Here is a 16,258-nt window from a genome sequence, read left to right on the forward strand (position 1 = left end):
CTCCGCCGTCCCCCCCGCCGCCGCCGCACCGCCCCTGCGTTCCGCCCGCAACCCGGCCCGCCGGCTGTCGCCTCTGCGGGGCCCGGCCCGGGCGTGGGGTCCCCGGTGTCCCCTCGCCCCCTGCACGGGGCTCGGGTGGGCTCCCGTGGACCGCGCAGCAGGATGTGGCTCTGCTGGAGCTTGTCCCTCCGCTCACCCCAAGCCCCTACGAGCCCTGCTGTGCCCTCGTTACTGACTGTGCTAACGGGGCAGCGGGTGCTGTGCTGGAAGTGGGTGCTGGGCTGGAGCGAGCCCAGCTGCAGGGCCGGCAGCCGCAGCCCTATTTAAGCTCCAGCCACAGCCCCTCACATGATGGGAGTGTGACTGTCTGGGCTGTGGGCAGGATGGCGCTGAGCAGAGCCTGGCTGCCCTGGCCCCGCAGGGTGGCCAGCGGCGGGGAGAGCACCCGGCTGCTGCCGCAGGTAACGCTCTGTGGGACCCCCGGTTCCCCCTTGGCACCCTCAGCCCACGCTCCTGCCAGAGCAGCCACAGGTCCCCCATCTACTCGGATCCCAGCATCTCCGTGACGGGCAGGGTTACAGCATGGGGGGTGGATGTGGGGCACCTTGGGCACGGGGTTCTGCAGAGTGGGTGCGTGGTGGCTCCATGGTCGCGTACCTGGGGGGCTGTGGGACTGAGGGTACATGGGCTGAGGGGGGGCATTGCTGGGGCTGCCCCGCCGGCTGCAAGAGGCTTGTTTGTCCGTGCAGGCGTCCAGGCTGGTGGAGCTGCCCTACTCCTCCTCCGATGATGATGACAACTCGCTAGCTGGGGACACAGACCTTCCTATGGCCGAGCAGGACCCCGGGGTGTGGTACCCTGACCCCCCCAAGCTGAGCACCTTCAGCCAGTGTGTGCGGTACCTGGCCTTCCTCTGGAACCTCCTCTTCCTCCTGCTGGGTCTGCTGGCCCTGGCTGTGGGGGTTTGGGGGCTGCTGGCCAAGGGCTCACTGGGGGGGGAGCGCCTGGCCCCCCTGGGCTCCGACCCCATGCTGCTCTTTGTTCTGGGGGGGCTGGGGGCCAGCACTGTGTCCCTGGCCGGCTGCCTGGGTGCCCTCCGCTCCAGCCCCTGCCTGCTGCGCTTCTTTGTGGGGGCCGTGCTCACTTTCGGGGGGCTGGAGGTGCTGGGCGGGCTGCTGGTGCTGCTGGCGCGGCGGCGGCTGCGGGACGGGCTGCGGGACGCGCTGCTCCTCTGCCTCCTGCGCTACCAGGACGAGCCCGACCTGCGGTTCCTGGTGGACGAGATGCAGCGGAGCCTCCGGTGCTGCGGCCTCGGCTCCTACCGGGACTGGGAGACCAACCCGTGAGTTGGGGTGCGGGGGATGTAGCAGGGTCGGGGGGTCGTCCCTGCGCCGGGAAGGTGTGTGCACCAACATCTCTCCTTGTCCACCCCCACAGGTATTTCAACTGCAGCGCCCCGGGCGTGCAGGCGTGCAGCGTCCCCGCGTCCTGCTGCCGGGACCCCTGGCAGAACGGCACTGTCCCCAACGCCCAGTGCGCCGTGGGGACCCTGCGCCTGGGTGATGTGGCCGCCGGCACCGTGGTGTACCTGGGGGGCTGTGTGGCCCAGCTTGGTGCCTGGCTGCGCGGCCAGGCGGGCGGCATCGTGGCTGGCGCGGCCGTGCTGGTGCTGGTGGAGGCCGCTGGTGTGCTCATGGCACTGAAGATGCTCAGGGACATCGTTCCCATTGGGGTGCGGGACTGAGGGGGGTCTGTCTGCCACCCGGGCTGGGGATGGGTGGGGGGCTGATCCAGCCTAAAATAAACCCCGGCACAAGGCTGAAGCGTGTCCTGTCCGTCCTGCCCTGCACCTCAGTGTAACACTTCCCACCCGCATCCCTGCCGACCCCAGAGCAGACACCAGGCTCCCGTGCTCGTTCTGGGTTTTAATGAGCGTTCTCTGGGCTGAGCCCCACGGTGATGGGGCCGCTTCTGCCTACACAGGACTACGGGGTGGGGGACGGTGGCCGGCAGTGGCCGTGTCCTGCCTAGATGATGCCGTACTGAGCCAGCTCGTGCAGCTCCAGGTGGCTGAAGGCTTCCCAGGGGCAGATGACGGTGATGTCTGGGGGAGGAGAGAGGCTGCATCAGCGCGACACCCCAGCCTGGCCACGGGCGGCTGTGCCCACAGCAAGCCCTGCTCCCCACCCACAGCAAAGGCGGGGACGGGACCCCCGTACCTGTTCCCAGCCCCTCCATGCCTGGGATGTCATCGCCAAACCTGCAAGGAGAGAGAGCATCTGCCCTGACCCCCCGAATCACTCCTCCCAGCCCAGGGTGGCACGTAGGGCTGCATCCCCCCCGACCGGGTCCTGTCATGGGTCCCGGGGCTCTGCCCCACTCACCCCTGCACCCCCTTTTTGGGGGGCTTGCTTTTGAACTGCCTCGTCTGCCTCTGCTTGAATTTGGGTGGTCCCTTCCGGGGGGTGGCGGGTCCCCCCGTCACCCCGGTGGCAGATCTGATCTCCGGCTTGGGGGGCTCCAGGCTCATGGCTGTGCCAGGGCTGGCAGCTGGCCCCGGGTCACGGTTGTCCCTGTGTGTCTGGTGCTGGCACAGGATGGCTCCTCACACCTGACGGAGGGGAGACATGGGGGGTCGCTGGCTTCTCCTCCCCGTCAGGGGCACCTTATGCCCCCACTCCCACCCTGTCCTTCCCTGGGGCCCCTCAGCCATTGCTGATCAGCTTTCCTGACCCCCCTGCCCACAACCTTGACTTAGCCCAGCTCAGCACCCGCTAATCCCCCCCCAAAGGCAGGGAAGGTGTCCCTGGGGGCAGCAGAGCCGCTGCCTCCCCTGGGGCTGTTCCTCTTGCCCTTGTTGCCCACCCCAGCACGGATGTGACACTGGGGACGCTGCCGGGAACCTCCCATGCATGGAGTCCGTGCCATGTGTGCCACAGTGGGTTGGCATCGGTGGCGCAGGAGCAGGGTGTCCCTTGGGGCCGGTTTGCAGCTGGGTGGGTTTTGGGGGCAGGAGCGGGTTTTGCGGACGGGGCACCTCGGGCTGCAGACTCCTCGGGACCGACCCATGCTGGGGTGCAGGTGGCTGCAGTGACGGGGGGAGCGGAGGGCAGCACGTAGCAGGGCAGCACGTGGGCTCCATCCCGCTGTGGTTGTGCCTCCCCCAGGCACCAGTGTCAGAGTTTTGTGGCACGAGAGGCGGCTCCGGCACTGGTATGCGGGAGTTCGGCACCACTGAGGAGCCCAGAGGCCAAACACGGACCCAGGGACGGAGGCACCTGCCTGGGGAGATGCCGGAGATGCTGCTCGCAGGAGCAGGAGGTGACAGCAGGAGCAAAGCAGTCCCCTGGCCACAGAGCCCTAGTGCCACCAGTATCGCGTTCCATCCCGTGCACGGAGCAGAACTTACACAGCCGCTGTGGTCGCTGGGGCCAGCGCTGCTCCGTGGACCCTCCGTCCCACTCCTGCGTGTCCTGTGGCCGCTCTGGGGGTGCTCAGGGGAGGGCAGCTTTATCCTGCTCTGGGGTAATAGGATTATTTATGTCCCTTCTTTCCAACGGGGTAATCTGCTGTCCTTCCCCAGTGGGGTGGGGGTGTCTGGATTAGCGCTGCTGGGACTGATGGGGATGAGACCAGGACCTGTAGGGGGACCCTGCCTCCTCCCCCCAAACCACCAAGGGGTCTTTAACAGGGGACCCCCAAGAGATCACCCCAATGTCCCTTGGTCCCAGAAGCAGGGATGGGACCACCAGGACATGCTGGGTTCTCAGCCTGTGCCCTGTCCTTGCTGCTGAGCAGGGTCTGGCCCCAAAAACGAGGGCGGTGGGTGTTGCTGCCGGCAGGCACTGCCAGATCCCACCCGGCACGGGTGCAGGTCCTGGCACAAGAGCTGCCCACGGAGCCTTGTCCCTGCCAGTGCCACCACGGGTGCCAGCACCCAGGGGACAGCCCGAGCCCTGCCTGGGCATTTCAGGGCAAAACACAGCAGAATTGGGGCTGGGCAGCCGCTGCCCAGCACCTCACTGTCCATGGGACGGTGTCACTCCAAAGCTTCCCGTAATCCCAGCACTAAAGCAATTAGAAAAAGGAATAATCTCGGTACACTTTAATTGAACTTCAGCCCCTCTCGCTAATTGCAATTAGTCGGACCCAACAAATAGGATTACAGGGATCCAGGAGCGTTTTCTCTGAAGCCGGCAGAACTGGCTGCTTCTCCAGCAAAGAGCAGGGCCCTGGTGCTAATTGCTGCTTCCAGCCAGGGTTCATTAGCGAACGCTGCTCAGGGGCTTTGTGGCTTGTCCTGGGAGGATGGGGGGTCTGTGGGTGTCCTGGTGGCCAGGAGGCCGTGAGTCCCCCCACCCAGCCAGGTGGGATGGAAAGGGATGCACTGGGCTAAATTTATGGGCTTTTAGGATGGAGGCAAAGGCAACCGAGGGAGAAAAGACTCCATGAATAACAGCCAGGCCGGCTGTGACCTCAGTGATGGGGACAGGGATGGTGCCCTCGCTGGGGGGCCAGGTCCCACGTGCCTGGGGCCGCACACACCCCTGCCCAGGAAGGGGCCGGCAGCCTTGGTGCCCCCCCGCAAACCCTTGACGTGGAGAAGCTCCTAAGAGGCTTAAGGTGCTGGCGGGGAGGAGGGGTCCAGCATGGTACCCCAGCCCTCCCCAGTCACCAGGTCACAGCAAAGCTGCTAAAGACACTGAAAATCCGGGCTGGGGAACACAAGGACGGGGCTGGAGCAGCGGCGTGGGGGGGCTGGGAGAGAGGTGGACATGCCAGCCTGCCCTTGGTGGGGATTTTCCATCTCAGGGGGGACAACAGCGTCCGGCTGCCAGGAAATCTGGGGCTCAGGATGGGCATGAGCTGCTGCCTGTCCCCAAGGGCAGGTGTCCCCACAGACAAGAGGTGACACACAACTCAGGTGCCACCTGTATTGAAACACACGTGTGATCCTGTCTGCGAGGCTGCCCCAAGTTCAACACCCAAATCAACAGTTTAAATAAGCCCAGTCCAGATCCTGCCATCCAGCCTGGAGCGGAGGCTCCCGAGGGTGACACCCGCCGGTTTTCGGGCGCCAGGGGAGGCTCAGTCCTTCGCCATGCGCTGCCTGATCTCCATCCTGAGGATCATTTTAATGTTCTCGTCCTCCACGTGCTCCTCGATGGCGGCCAAGGCGCGCTGGCCGCCGTCCCGGTACCGCTCCAGCAGCTGCTCCACGTACGCGACCCAGACGCAGTTGGGGCAGCCGGTCCCGCAGCAGTTCGTGGGCGGGGGGGGCAGCGGGGGGAGCCCCCCCTCTCCCTGAGGGGTCCCCGTCCCGCCGTCGCTCCCCGAGGTGTCGCCTGCCTTGGCGGGGGTGTCCGAAAGCTCCCGACGGCCGCAGACGTTGCTGGTGGGGGGGACCCCTGCCCTGAGCCCCCTGCTGTGGCTGCTGGCGCCATCCCGGGGCTCCTGGGGACCAAGAGCCCGCGGTGACACCGGCCCGGGGCGGGATGTGGGGGCAGCCCTGCGCCCTGCGACCCCTCAAAGCCACAGGAGCCCCCACCGCACGCCCCAGCCCATCACCCCCTTAGCCCCCAACCCCCTTCGCACTCCCCACCTCGCCCCCAGCACCCCTTGGCCCCCGTGCCCCGTCCCGCCCAGGCCCCCCCATCGCCCCCCTGTCCCCTCCTCACCCCCGGGCGCGCCCCCGCCAGGCCGCGCGCGCCCCGCAGCAACATCCGGCCGCAACGCCCCAGCCTCGGCCCCGCCCGAGCGGCAGCTCCTCCGGCCAATAGAAGCCCGGATAATAGGGGTGTGGCGGCCGGTCGGAGCCAATAGGGAGCGTGGGCGGGGCCGGGGCGGAGCGTGGGCGGGGCCGGGCCGGGGCGGGGCGGTTGGAGGCCGGAAGTGGTGGCGAAGCGGCCGCGTGGAGAGCGGCGGCGACATGGGCCGGGGACAGGGACAGAGACAGAGACCGGGATCGGGACAGGGACCAGGCCGGGGACAGAGACAGAGACCGGGATCGGGACAAGGAACGGGCCGGGGACAGGGACCAGGCCGGGGACAGGGACAGAGACAGAGACCGGGATCGGGACAGGGACCGGCACCGGGGCGGGGACCGGCCGCCCCGCACCGCGGCAGGTCAGTGCCCGGGGGATCCTGTCGTGATCGGGCCTGGCCGACTCCCGGTTCTGGGCTTGGGCCCACAGCGTCCGGTTGGGCCCTGGCGGGGTCCCGTTGTCCCCCTGCGTGCATGTCCCGGTGTCCCGCCGCGCCCGTGTCCGCTGGTGCCTAACCGGGTCCTGGTGCTCCGGTGTCCAGCCACCGCCGGGTCCCCATGCCCCCTCATCCCCGGGGCTCGCTGCCTGGGTCACTGTGTCCCACCGTTCCCATGTCCCACCGTGCTCCGTGCTTCAGGCCAGGCCTCATGCCTCCTTCGTTCTCTCCCAGGAAGGAGAAGCAGCTGCAGAAGAAGTTGGACAACATGAAGCCCAAGCACCCCGAGGAGCAGGAGATCCCCTTCCGCCTGCGGGAGCTCATGAGGAGCCGCGAGGCCATGAAGCGCCCAGAGCCCGGGAAGAGGCGGGCGGCAGGTGGGGTGCAGGCTGCCCCAGGCTGGGGTGCTGGGCCCGGCCGAGGACCCCGCGGGGCAGCTGGAGGCAGCCAGATTCCACACCCCCGGTGATGTCCCGTCCCCTCAATTGTCACTGCTGCAGTAATGTCACCGGTCTCTCCTAGAGAAGAAACAGCAGCCCAAGTCAAAGGGCCCCAAGACCCTGGGGGACATCCCAGTGCCCAAGTTCAGGAGGGGGAAGGGGGAGTCCGAGCGCTCCTACATCTGCCGCATGGAACAGGAGGTGCAGCGCATCCTCTTCCTCACCGAGAACCAGCTGCAGCAGGAGCCTGAGAAGGAGGCGATGGCACCAGAGAAGTCCAAGAGAAAGAAAGAGTGAGAGCAAAGCCCTGGGTCAGCCCAGGCCTGGGCTCCAGCCTGGTGCTGGGTGCGTGGCGAGTGTTTTGCTGGTGCTGTGGCGCAGATCCGATGTCTGGCAGCAATAGAGGTGCAGGTGGAGGGCTGTGGGACTCATCTCAATGGGGATGAATCTTTGGGAGCGGAGCCACAGCCCCGCTTCACCCTCCTGCAGGGCAGAGCTGCAGGGCCCCAGGTTTTGGGAGGATCCCGTGGGATGGGATCTCGCTCTATGTCTGGTCACGAGCCCTGGCCATAACGCAGCTCTTCAGGTTTCAGAATAAAAAGCTGGAAAAAGCTCGGAAGAAGAAGGAGGAGAAGAAAGAGGCGATGCTAGAGAAGAGCCGGTTCCAAGGTGGGGCTGGCGCAGTGGGGGGGCTGCAGTGACCCCCTGCCCTGGCCGCGTGTGGGGAGGTGGGGACGAGCTGGGAGAGCTCCTGCCTGACACTGACCTGCTTGTCTGTCAGACACGGTGGTGTTTGGTGAAGTGGTGACGCAGCCGCCAACCATCACCTCGCGACCCAGGGGCCAGGGCCCGGCAGAGCAGGTGAGCTGAGGGGGTGACACCCACATATCTGGGCTGGACCTGCGTTGTCTTGGCTCCCCTGGGCTGGAAATCAGGCCTGGAAGGGCAGCAGTGGCCTCAGCCTCCTGGTGACAGTTCCTCGGAGCCCTGTCCTGGCTTTTTTCAGGCTCCCTCACCTGTCCCATCTCTGCTCGCAGGCTGGACGGAAGCAGCTGCTCCTGACGTCTCGCCTGGTCCAGAGCCAGGCATCCCCGGTGTCCCCGGCAGCACCGGTGTCAATGGCTCGCCAGCGTATTGTGGCGGAGGAGCGAGTGCGTGTCATCCAGGCCTACCGGGACATCCAGCGGCGCAAACAGCAGCAGCAGGAGGCGGCACAGGGCAGCGGCCGGGCCGGACGTGGGGTCCCCCGCTGAGCCCGGTCGGGGGGAGCTGGGCCTCCCCGGCCCGAGGAGGGTGTGCAGGCAGCACGGGACCCTGGGACTCAAGGAGGGTCGTTGTCCTGACCCCACGCTTGTGTTGCCATTGCCTGGGGCTCCCTGCAGCCCCACATCTTGGCTTGGGGCACCCCTGGGCTTGGCGCTGGCGCTGGGACCCCCGTGGTGCCACGGACCTGTTTGTATAATAGTAAAAGTGCTGTTGAGTGCTGATGGTGCGAGCGCATCTTTGCCTCCCCGGCCTGCCCCGGTGCTGGCAGGTGGCAGTCCCAGTGTCATTGTCCCTGGCAGGGCTCCGGCTGGGGGCAGGACCCCCATTGCCACGGGGAGACCCCAGTGCCTGGCCACAAGTGAGTGGAGCCCTGGGGCTGTGGAGCATCCCGCAGGACTCACCTGCATGGTGTCACTTTCCTGTGTGATCACCGCTTGGGGACACTGCGCAAGCCCTTGGTCTTCAGCCGCGCTCACCCCTGTCCTCCGCGTCACCACCCAGCCCAGCAACACCCATGGTCATGGTGACCGTGGGGCCCTCCCTGCTGCCAGGGATGCTGCCACGGCCCCATCCCGCACCCACAGCCTCCCTGTGCCGTTGCGATCCCCCCCACAATCCAGACAACCCCCCAGTACTGACAGCCCCCAGCTCCCACCCCTGGGGGCTGCTCCCCGCACAGCGCAGCCCGCGGGGCCGCCGTGGCGGTTCACCTGCGCAGGACAAAGGCCGTGCTGTTCGGCAGCCCCATGCTGCAGCGCCGGCACAAAGCGTTGCCTGTTGGAGCGGGGCTGGGCCCGGCGCTGCGGCTGCGGTGACGGCAGCCGGTGGGATCCTGGCCTTCCGGAGGGGCTGGGGCTGCGCACAGGGAGCGGGGCCACCGGTGGCTCCGTGTCCCCTGCCAGAGCAGAGTGGAGACAGAGGCTCTGTTGCTCTCGCGGTGCCATGCGGTGCCAGCGGCCCTGGGGACCTCGAGTGCCTGGTGCTGCCTGGAGACATCCCCGCTGCCGGCTGGTGCCAGGTAAACACGGGTGATGCAGCACAACCCTGGGGGACATGGCTGATCCTGCTGCAAACAACCGGCTCCATCCCTGGCGCTTGTGGCTGTGCCTGCCCTGCTGTGTCCCCACAGCCGGGACCGCGGCACGTGCCGGCTGGCAAGGGCATGGCTGGGACACCGTGCCAACTCCTGCTCGTGCCTCGAGCAGGCACCACGGCCGTGCACAGTGCTCGTGCCCGCAGCCCCACGGCTGCTGGCTCAAGGAGACCGGGTCACTCTCCTGCCGCCACAGAGCCATTTCAGCCACTGAATAATGGATAAAGCCACGCCACAGGCTTCCTGCCCGGCAGGAGAAATCACTGCGGACGAGAAAGGCAATCTGAGCAGGAGAAACCGCTCCCGACCTTGGCTCGTCCTCCGTGCCGCGCCGCTCCCCACTGGGCAGCCCATCTGCTGCGCTGCCTGTGCTGCCCAGGCTGCCAGCTCCCGGCAGCCCTGGCCATGTTGGGGGACGGGGAGCAGGGACTGAGGCTGCCCTGGGCCCCTCTTCTCTCCACACTGCCCCCCAGGAAGGGGACGTGGGGCTGAGCCGAAGGGGAGAAGCAGCAGAAGCCCTTGGCTGTGGCGGGGCCGGGGATGGGGGAGCAGCCGGCGGCACAGCCAGGCACCTCTTCTCCATCACGGGCCGGCTGCTACAGCACCGTGTAGGAAAAATCACCTTTATTGGGTCCGACCTGAAAAAAGGGGGACGAGAAAAAAAACAACAGAGAAAGCCACGCGGAGGGCGAGGGGCCCAGCTCCCCCCGAGCCCCGAAGGGGAAAAGGCACCGAGAAGGCGACGGGAGCCGCAGGGGCCGGGTCCCCAGCCCAGCAAGGCACTGATCACCTGGACCCCCAACAGCCGCCTCTTCCCCAGCAATGGGGAAACTGAGGCACAGCAGGAGCCAGGGCTGGGGAGAGCTGTGTCACCTTGTGCCCGCGGCAGGACGGTGCTGGCTCAGCTCAGGGCCTGCGATGTCCCTGGAGCAGGCGGGGTCAGCGTGGAGCCGGGGGCTCAGTGCTGGCAGGAGTCTCACTGGCTCCCCAGTGGCAGATGGTCCCTGGTCCGCGGCAGGACAGGGTGTCCGTGTGTCACGAAGGCAGCGAGGGGGTGACTCGGGGTGGCCCCACAGGAGCTGGTCCTTGTGGCAGGGACAGTGGCAGGGACAGGGGGGTCCGGGCAGAGCTGGCGGCTTGCGGGCACTGTGGCCAGGCAGGATGGGCAGGCAGGAGTGATGGCTCTGGGACTGCAACTGGGTGTCTCCTGTGCAGAAACCGGCTCTGGCTGCCAGACAGGGTGGGACATAGGTGGTGGGGTGGGACAAGGCTCGGTGAGACCTCTGGAGCAGGATGGCAAGGCCGCGGCTGTGCCGGCACTGCAGGACCTGTGCTGTGGGGGCTTCACCATCGGTTCCTGCTGTATGGGGACTGCACCTGCGGGCAGAGCGGGACGGCGCTGGGGTGGCACAGTGGTGGCAGCAGGGCCACGGCACGGGCCGGCAGACCCAGCTCTGGCACCAGCGAGGAGGCGCAGCCTGACTTGCCCCAGGGTGCTGGCAGAGCCACCCCTGCCCTCCCACGGGGACAGACTTCGCCCTCGGCCATGGGCTGGACCTCGGTGCCGGCTCCTCCGCCCGCCACGTTGCACTTTAACCCACCTGGCAGCTCCTGGTGTCCCGCTGGGTGCTGGCGTGCCGGGCCTGTGCCGCAAAGGCGTCCTCGGCTCGCAGCGTGGAGCTGGTGCTGCCGGGGCTGGCGGTGGAGGCGCGGGGCAGGATCACGTCGTAGGGACTTTCAGTCTGTGGGGCAAAAGAGGGGGGGCTGCAGAGGCACCAGGAGCACCCCCAGCCCCACGGAGTCCCCAGGGAAAGCGAGAGGTGACCCCTCAAGATTAGAGCAGCCCTTGGGACATGGGGGCCAAGGGAGTCCCCCACAGCTCCCCCCACACCCTGGTCCCCATCCCAATTACAAGCCCCTCCATGGGGCAGGATGTGGCCACCCCTGGAGCACCGGGTCACGCCGGTGTCACCCGGTGTGGCACTCACCGGTCCCTTGTGCATCAGAGCCATCTCGGTGGGCTGGTAGACGCTGGTCAGGAGCTGCCCGTTGTAGCCGCTATACGGGGACACCGGCTTCTTGGCTGCAAAGAGACGGGGACGGTGAAGGGTTTGGGGGCTCAGGGAGCCACCCCCACCCCACCGGGGAGCCTCGTTAGCACGTTTAATGAGCTGACTCAGCAGCTGGCTGATCTGTGCCTTTCCTGGGGGATGGGAGGGATGTCCCCAGGGTTTGCATCACCGTGCTACGGGCAGTCCCTGCCCAGCCCGGGGTTTGTTATTGTAGGGTCTCACGAGCAGGGCGGCTGCCTGGGGCAGAGGGCCGGGAGCCGTGGGCACCCCATGCTGCGGAGAGAGCACCCCATCCGCCGCCGAGCTCAGCCCAAACTGGTAGACCCAGCCCGGCGGGTTTTCGGCAGCCACAACAAGGGCAAGCGTTGATGCCGGGCGAGTCATGGACAGACGACTCGCCGCCGCCCGCCGCTGCCAGCCCGGTACCAGTGACCACCACCAGCCCTGCCGTGGTCCCTGGTGAGCCCCAGCGCCTACCGAAGGAGGGCTCGTCCATAGAGAAGGCTTTGTTCTCCACAAACATGCTCTGCGACTTCTGCTCCTTGAGGATGGTCTCGTAGCCCACCCCGCGCGTGGGGTAGATGTCATCCTCAAAGGCCTGCTCGGGGTCCCCTCGCGTCACGTGCGTCACCTCAGGGATGATGTAGAGGAGGAGGAAGGTGCAGGCATTGGAGACCAGCGCTACAGCCAGCGTGGGGTCATCCCAGCTGGGCTTCTCGCCCACGCGCTGGTTCCCATAGAGGTACATGGCCATCCACGCCACCCAGATGGCCATGGAGAGGCCCGTGGTGGCCAGGATGAAGGCGCTGTGCTTGTGCCAGCGGCGGTAGTGGCCACAGAGGGCTGGCCAGGCCATGCTGAAGGCGGCCACCAGCAGGAACATGACGTAGATGAGCGCCATGACAAAGTCAGCATCTGCCAACTGGCAAGGGTCCGGCGAGCTGCCCTCCTGCCGCGCCACCGTGATGATGAGCCACTCGGCGTTGATGATGACCTCCACCAAGGCCAGGAGCAGGGCCACCGCCAGCGTCACCCAGCCCTGTGGGCCCCGGTTCCTCCGTGCCAAGAAGTTGAGGGCCACGGCGTGCGCCAGCAGGCAGGAGAAGCAGATGCCAAAGAGGACGCCAAAGAGGAAGCGGCGGGAGGTGCAGGTGGAGAAATCCGGCCCCACAATGAAGTCAAATGTCAGGCAGAAGAGCCCGAAGGTGCCCAGAAGAAAGAAGACCTGCGTGGCCACCAGGCTCTTTTTCTGGGGGTCCTGCACGAAGGGCAGGCTGGCTACCAGGACAATGGTGAGCACGAAGCTGGTGACCACGCCGAGGCTGGCCACGGCCTCCAGCACGATGCCCCAGGCTGCCGAGAGGTCGCAGAGGTTGTAGTAGAGGGAGGAGAGGTCCGTGCCGCAGCCAGGTGGGGGGCTACTCTGGCCGCTGGCCGCGGGGAGCAGGGCCAGCAGCACGCTGGCCGCCGCGACACCCATCCTGCACCGCGGTGCGGGCGCTGAGCGGGGCGTCCAGGGACCCTGCGAGACAGAGCGGGGATTATGGAGGTGACAGGGGCAGCAGCTCAGCTCCCAGCGCTGTCTGTGCCGATCCAGGGCTCCGAGCATCCCTGCCCGCACATCCCCACGGGCATCCCTCCCACCGGGCCACGGTGAGTGATCGGGTTGTGGTGAGCCGTGTCTGTGCCGGCACAGTCGAGCCCAACCCACCACAGCCCCAGACCGGACAGGGCAGACACACGTCCCCCGTCAGCTCCATGCCTGGAGGCCAGAGGCAGCTGGGGGGGCTCAGACTGAGCCCCACATCCTGACACAAGATTTCTCTGAGGGCAGATGGTACCTTCCTCCAGTACCGGGAGCAGGCGGCACCGTGCCCACTCGCTTCCCCGGGAACACTGAATGCAGGCGCGGGCCGGATAGCAGATGTAACGCCCAGGGACAGGGCTGTCCCCTCTGCTCGTCCCTGTGTGCCAGTGCGTTTCCCTTTCCACTTCTCCTGTCCCACTTCCCTCTTCTGGTTCCGGGCGCTAACCCAGCGCAGGTCCCGTGCCCGGCACTGCCAGACACTGGCACGCAGGCAGCCGCAGCCTGGCACGGCATGGCATGGCACGGGCGTCCCTGTCCCCGCTCCAGCGGCCCCGGGAGCACAGGGTGGGTATGGGGAAGAGGAGGCAGCGAGGGAGCTGCAGCCCCACTGCTGGGGGTGGAAACCCACAGGAAACCCCCAGCAAGGTGACCCCGGGCTGGGACAGGAGCAGCGCCCGGGGCCGGGACCCCTCGCTCCCCCGGGGCCGGGATGGGGACCGGGACCCCCGGTACCGCTGCAGGGCCGGGTCCCCGCGGCTCCTACCGGCTCCTCCACGCCCGGCCCGGCCGGTCCCCCCGCCCCTCCTCGGCAGCTCCGGCCCGGTCTCCGCACCCCCGGCCCGGTTCCCACGCACCTCCCGGCCAGTCCCGGCCCGGTTCCCCGGCACTCCCGAGCGGTACCGGGCCCCAAACTTCGCCAGAGCTGCCTCCAACTCCCCGGCCAGGCGACCCGCGGGGGCGGACGGGTCCGGCTACCGGCTCTGACTCCCTGTCCGGGCTCCCGGTCCCGACCCGTTCCCATCGCGGTCCCCCCAGCCCCGCGGGGCTCGACCCCTCCCCGACCCCGCTCACCGGCTCCAGCGCCCGGTGCCGCCCGCTCCGCCGTTCCGTGCCGGGCCAGCCCCGGTCCCGCCGCACGGTGCGCGCCTGCCCGGCCCGGCCCCTCCCCGAGGTGCGGCTCTGCCCGGGGAGCGCTCGGGGCCGGCCGGGACCTGCCCCGTCACGGGCGGGGGGACCAGCCGGGCTGGGGTCCCGCACCGGGCGGGGGAACCGGCCCCGGAGCACGGAGGGGGCTGCGGGGTGGGCGGGAGCGGGGGCAGAGCCCGGGCTGGGAGGGGCGGAGCGGGGGGGATCGGCACGGGAACCCACCTGGCCATGAGTGGAATGAGTCTGTGGGGTCTCAGCCCAGAGCAGCTGGGTCAGCCCGGCCCTGCCGAGCTCGGGCGGCTGGGAAAGACTCTCAGGGGACAAGGGACAGGGCAGGGGGCTGTGCCAGGGCAGTGTCACCCGCACAGGGCTTGGCACCGACCTCCTCTCGGTGCTGGGCCCATGGACCTGGTGGGTGAGTGGGCTCCGGGGTGGGAGTGGGTCCCACGGGTGGCCCCGCGGTGTCAGGACACACCGGCTCCACCAGGAAGCCCCGAGGTGCAGCCCAGAGGGGCCTCCCGGAGGAATGTCAGCTGACGGCTAAAGCTGGAGCCCTTGGCAGGGTGGCAGGGCCCCAGAAAAGCCCTTTCTGCAAGGGGCTGGGGGCCCAGGGCAGCCCCAGTCTGGGGACAGCAGACGGGGCTCGGTGTTCCCTATGCCAGTGGGGCGGCCGTGCACCCCAGAGCTGGGCATGGGCACCCACAGTCGCCCCATCCCTGCAGCTCGGGGCTGGGGAAGAGCCCCCGGAGGCTCGGGGTGCCCTGGGGGACCCGAGGTGCTGCCAGCCCGGGGAAGTTTCCAGGCAGGCGCTGCTATTCTGGGAGGGTGAAGCAAGAGGGTGAAGGATGCAGACGAAAGTTCAACGTGCCTCCGGCGGGTCCTCCCCCAGCCTGGGCCAGGATGAAAACAATCCGAGGAGAAAGGGAGGCAGAGCTGGAGCCGGCAGCACCCGCGGCACGAGGACTGGCACCCGCCAGAGCCCACGGGGAGAGACGGCGTGTCTGGGCTGGGTGCTGCACCCGCTGCTGCTGTCCCTCTGGCGCTGGGGCCGCCTGGTCTCCTGCCCTTCATCTTCCTAAACAGTGTCTGGCTTCAGGATGGTGTTCGGGGCAGGATCGTCCCTCCCTGCCGGGGCACATGCACACACGTGTGCCCTCGCGCAGGTGGCACGGACAGAGGAGCTCTGCAGTGGCCTCTTGTGCCTCAGTTCCCCCAAGGGGCCGGGGTTCAGGCTCGCAGCCTGGCACAGCCCTTGCTCTCCAGGAAAAGCTCAGCCTGGATCCGCAGCGCCAGGAGCACGGGCCGGCTGCCCCGCCGCCCCCGCACCGGCGCCGACCCGGGCCCGGGCTGCGGAGAGGCCGCGCTGCACCGGCTTCCTGCCGGCTGCTTCCTTCCGCCGCGCGGGGCCGGCGGGTTTCCCGGCTGCTGACTCAGCGCGAGCCCCCCGCGTCCCCCACACTCCCCAAGGGGCCGCTGGCAGGGGTGTCCGTCCCGCCGAGGCTGCCCCGCAGCCGCACGGCTTTTGCCATCGCGTCCCCCCCACGGCCGGTGTGTTCCTCCCCGCTTCCCATGGGGACCCTCCCGGCTCTCCAGCCCTCGTTGCACGGCCCTGGTGTTTTTGTAGGTCCTACAGAAACACCCCAGTGGGGAGGCGGCTGTGGGTAGGTTGGGTGTGACACTATGTCCTGGCTGCCCTGCAGGGACCAGCCATGGGCTGCAAGGGACCGGCTGCCCTCAGTCCCCTCCGCAACCGTGTGCCATGGTGGTTGGCACCTGGCACAGCCCTTTTGGTGAGGACAGAGCCCAGTCCCGGTTCCCTGGTGCCCCGGGTGGGCTGGGGACTGCGGTTCCTGTGGTGGCACTGGGCAGAGCCGGTCCCTCCAGCACAGCAGCCACGGTGAGGGGCTGGGGCACCAGGACCCAGGCCAGGTTTCCCTGTCGGCTCGTTTTGAAAACATCGGCGCACCGCACCGGGTGCGTTCTTTTCCAGACTTACCTTTCCTACGGAGCCGCAGGGCTGGGCAGTTGGCGTGGCTGGTACGGTGGCACGGCTGGTACGGTGGCGCAGCTGACCGAGCCCTGTGCGGCAGCCGCGGTGGTTCACCTTGGGAAGGTGAGAGCTGTACCTGGAGCCGGGGGGGCTGTACCTGGGGCTGGGGGCCCCGTTCGCCCTCCCCGCTGCCTCCCCGCTGCTGCTGCCGCTCAAACTGGGGCGAGGGAGCTGTTTTCCACCCCAGCCGGTTCTGTCCAGAGCGGAGCCCCTCGCCGCCGGCGGACGTGGTCAGCACATTTCCACCTCCCTCTCCAAGTAAATAAGCGGTGGTTGGCGAGGGGGGGCCGGCAGCCGTCCTGGCCTGCCGCAAGCAGGGCCGGAGCTCTTGCCAAACACTGCCCTTGCTGGCTGAACCCCTTGCCCTGTGGCCCCTCCAGCCCCAGCGAATGGCCCTGGGGT

General features: G+C 68.0%; 5 protein-coding genes across 6 annotated transcripts; 2 read left to right on the top strand and 3 right to left on the bottom strand.

Annotated features, from left to right (window-relative positions):
• Positions 1 to 296: 296 nt before the first annotated feature.
• Positions 297 to 1,744, top strand: TSPAN10 (tetraspanin 10). Its single transcript, XM_065648085.1, has 3 exons — positions 297 to 461; positions 750 to 1,342; positions 1,438 to 1,744. Exons 1-3 carry the CDS (start codon positions 384 to 386, stop codon positions 1,742 to 1,744), a joined length of 978 nt encoding a protein of 325 aa, XP_065504157.1. The 5' UTR covers positions 297 to 383.
• Positions 1,745 to 1,992: 248 nt separating this feature from the next.
• Positions 1,993 to 3,441, bottom strand: PDE6G (phosphodiesterase 6G). Its single transcript, XM_065647994.1, has 4 exons — positions 3,410 to 3,441; positions 2,385 to 2,611; positions 2,220 to 2,260; positions 1,993 to 2,104 (listed from the first exon to the last, which is right to left on the bottom strand). Exons 2-4 carry the CDS (start codon positions 2,528 to 2,530, stop codon positions 2,028 to 2,030), a joined length of 264 nt encoding a protein of 87 aa, XP_065504066.1. The 5' UTR covers positions 2,531 to 2,611; positions 3,410 to 3,441; the 3' UTR covers positions 1,993 to 2,027.
• A 649-nt stretch (positions 3,442 to 4,090) lies between these two features.
• Positions 4,091 to 5,744, bottom strand: OXLD1 (oxidoreductase like domain containing 1). The gene is made up of 2 exons (XM_065648084.1): positions 5,679 to 5,744; positions 4,091 to 5,454 (listed from the first exon to the last, which is right to left on the bottom strand). Exons 1-2 carry the CDS (start codon positions 5,721 to 5,723, stop codon positions 5,089 to 5,091), a joined length of 411 nt encoding a protein of 136 aa, XP_065504156.1. The 5' UTR covers positions 5,724 to 5,744; the 3' UTR covers positions 4,091 to 5,088.
• A 156-nt stretch (positions 5,745 to 5,900) lies between these two features.
• CCDC137 (coiled-coil domain containing 137) lies at positions 5,901 to 8,109 on the top strand. The gene is made up of 6 exons (XM_065648083.1): positions 5,901 to 6,126; positions 6,436 to 6,578; positions 6,724 to 6,934; positions 7,228 to 7,310; positions 7,423 to 7,502; positions 7,679 to 8,109. Exons 1-6 carry the CDS (start codon positions 5,930 to 5,932, stop codon positions 7,892 to 7,894), a joined length of 930 nt encoding a protein of 309 aa, XP_065504155.1. The 5' UTR covers positions 5,901 to 5,929; the 3' UTR covers positions 7,895 to 8,109.
• A 1,500-nt stretch (positions 8,110 to 9,609) lies between these two features.
• On the bottom strand, positions 9,610 to 14,111 carry GPRC5C (G protein-coupled receptor class C group 5 member C). Of its 2 annotated transcripts, none has more exons than XM_065647804.1 (5): positions 14,029 to 14,111; positions 11,550 to 12,594; positions 10,989 to 11,083; positions 10,602 to 10,742; positions 9,610 to 10,377 (listed from the first exon to the last, which is right to left on the bottom strand). In XM_065647804.1, exons 2-5 carry the CDS (start codon positions 12,550 to 12,552, stop codon positions 10,345 to 10,347), a joined length of 1,272 nt encoding a protein of 423 aa, XP_065503876.1. In that variant the 5' UTR covers positions 12,553 to 12,594; positions 14,029 to 14,111; the 3' UTR covers positions 9,610 to 10,344. The 2 variants fall into 2 exon arrangements, with proteins under 2 accessions (XP_065503876.1, XP_065503875.1); XM_065647803.1 differs by lacking the exon at positions 14,029 to 14,111 and adding an exon at positions 13,732 to 13,809.
• Between the last annotated feature and the right edge of the window lie 2,147 nt (positions 14,112 to 16,258).

The sequence above is a fragment of the Caloenas nicobarica genome, chromosome 18, assembly GCF_036013445.1.
Source record: "Caloenas nicobarica isolate bCalNic1 chromosome 18, bCalNic1.hap1, whole genome shotgun sequence".
NCBI classification, from domain to species: Eukaryota; Metazoa; Chordata; class Aves; order Columbiformes; family Columbidae; genus Caloenas; species Caloenas nicobarica.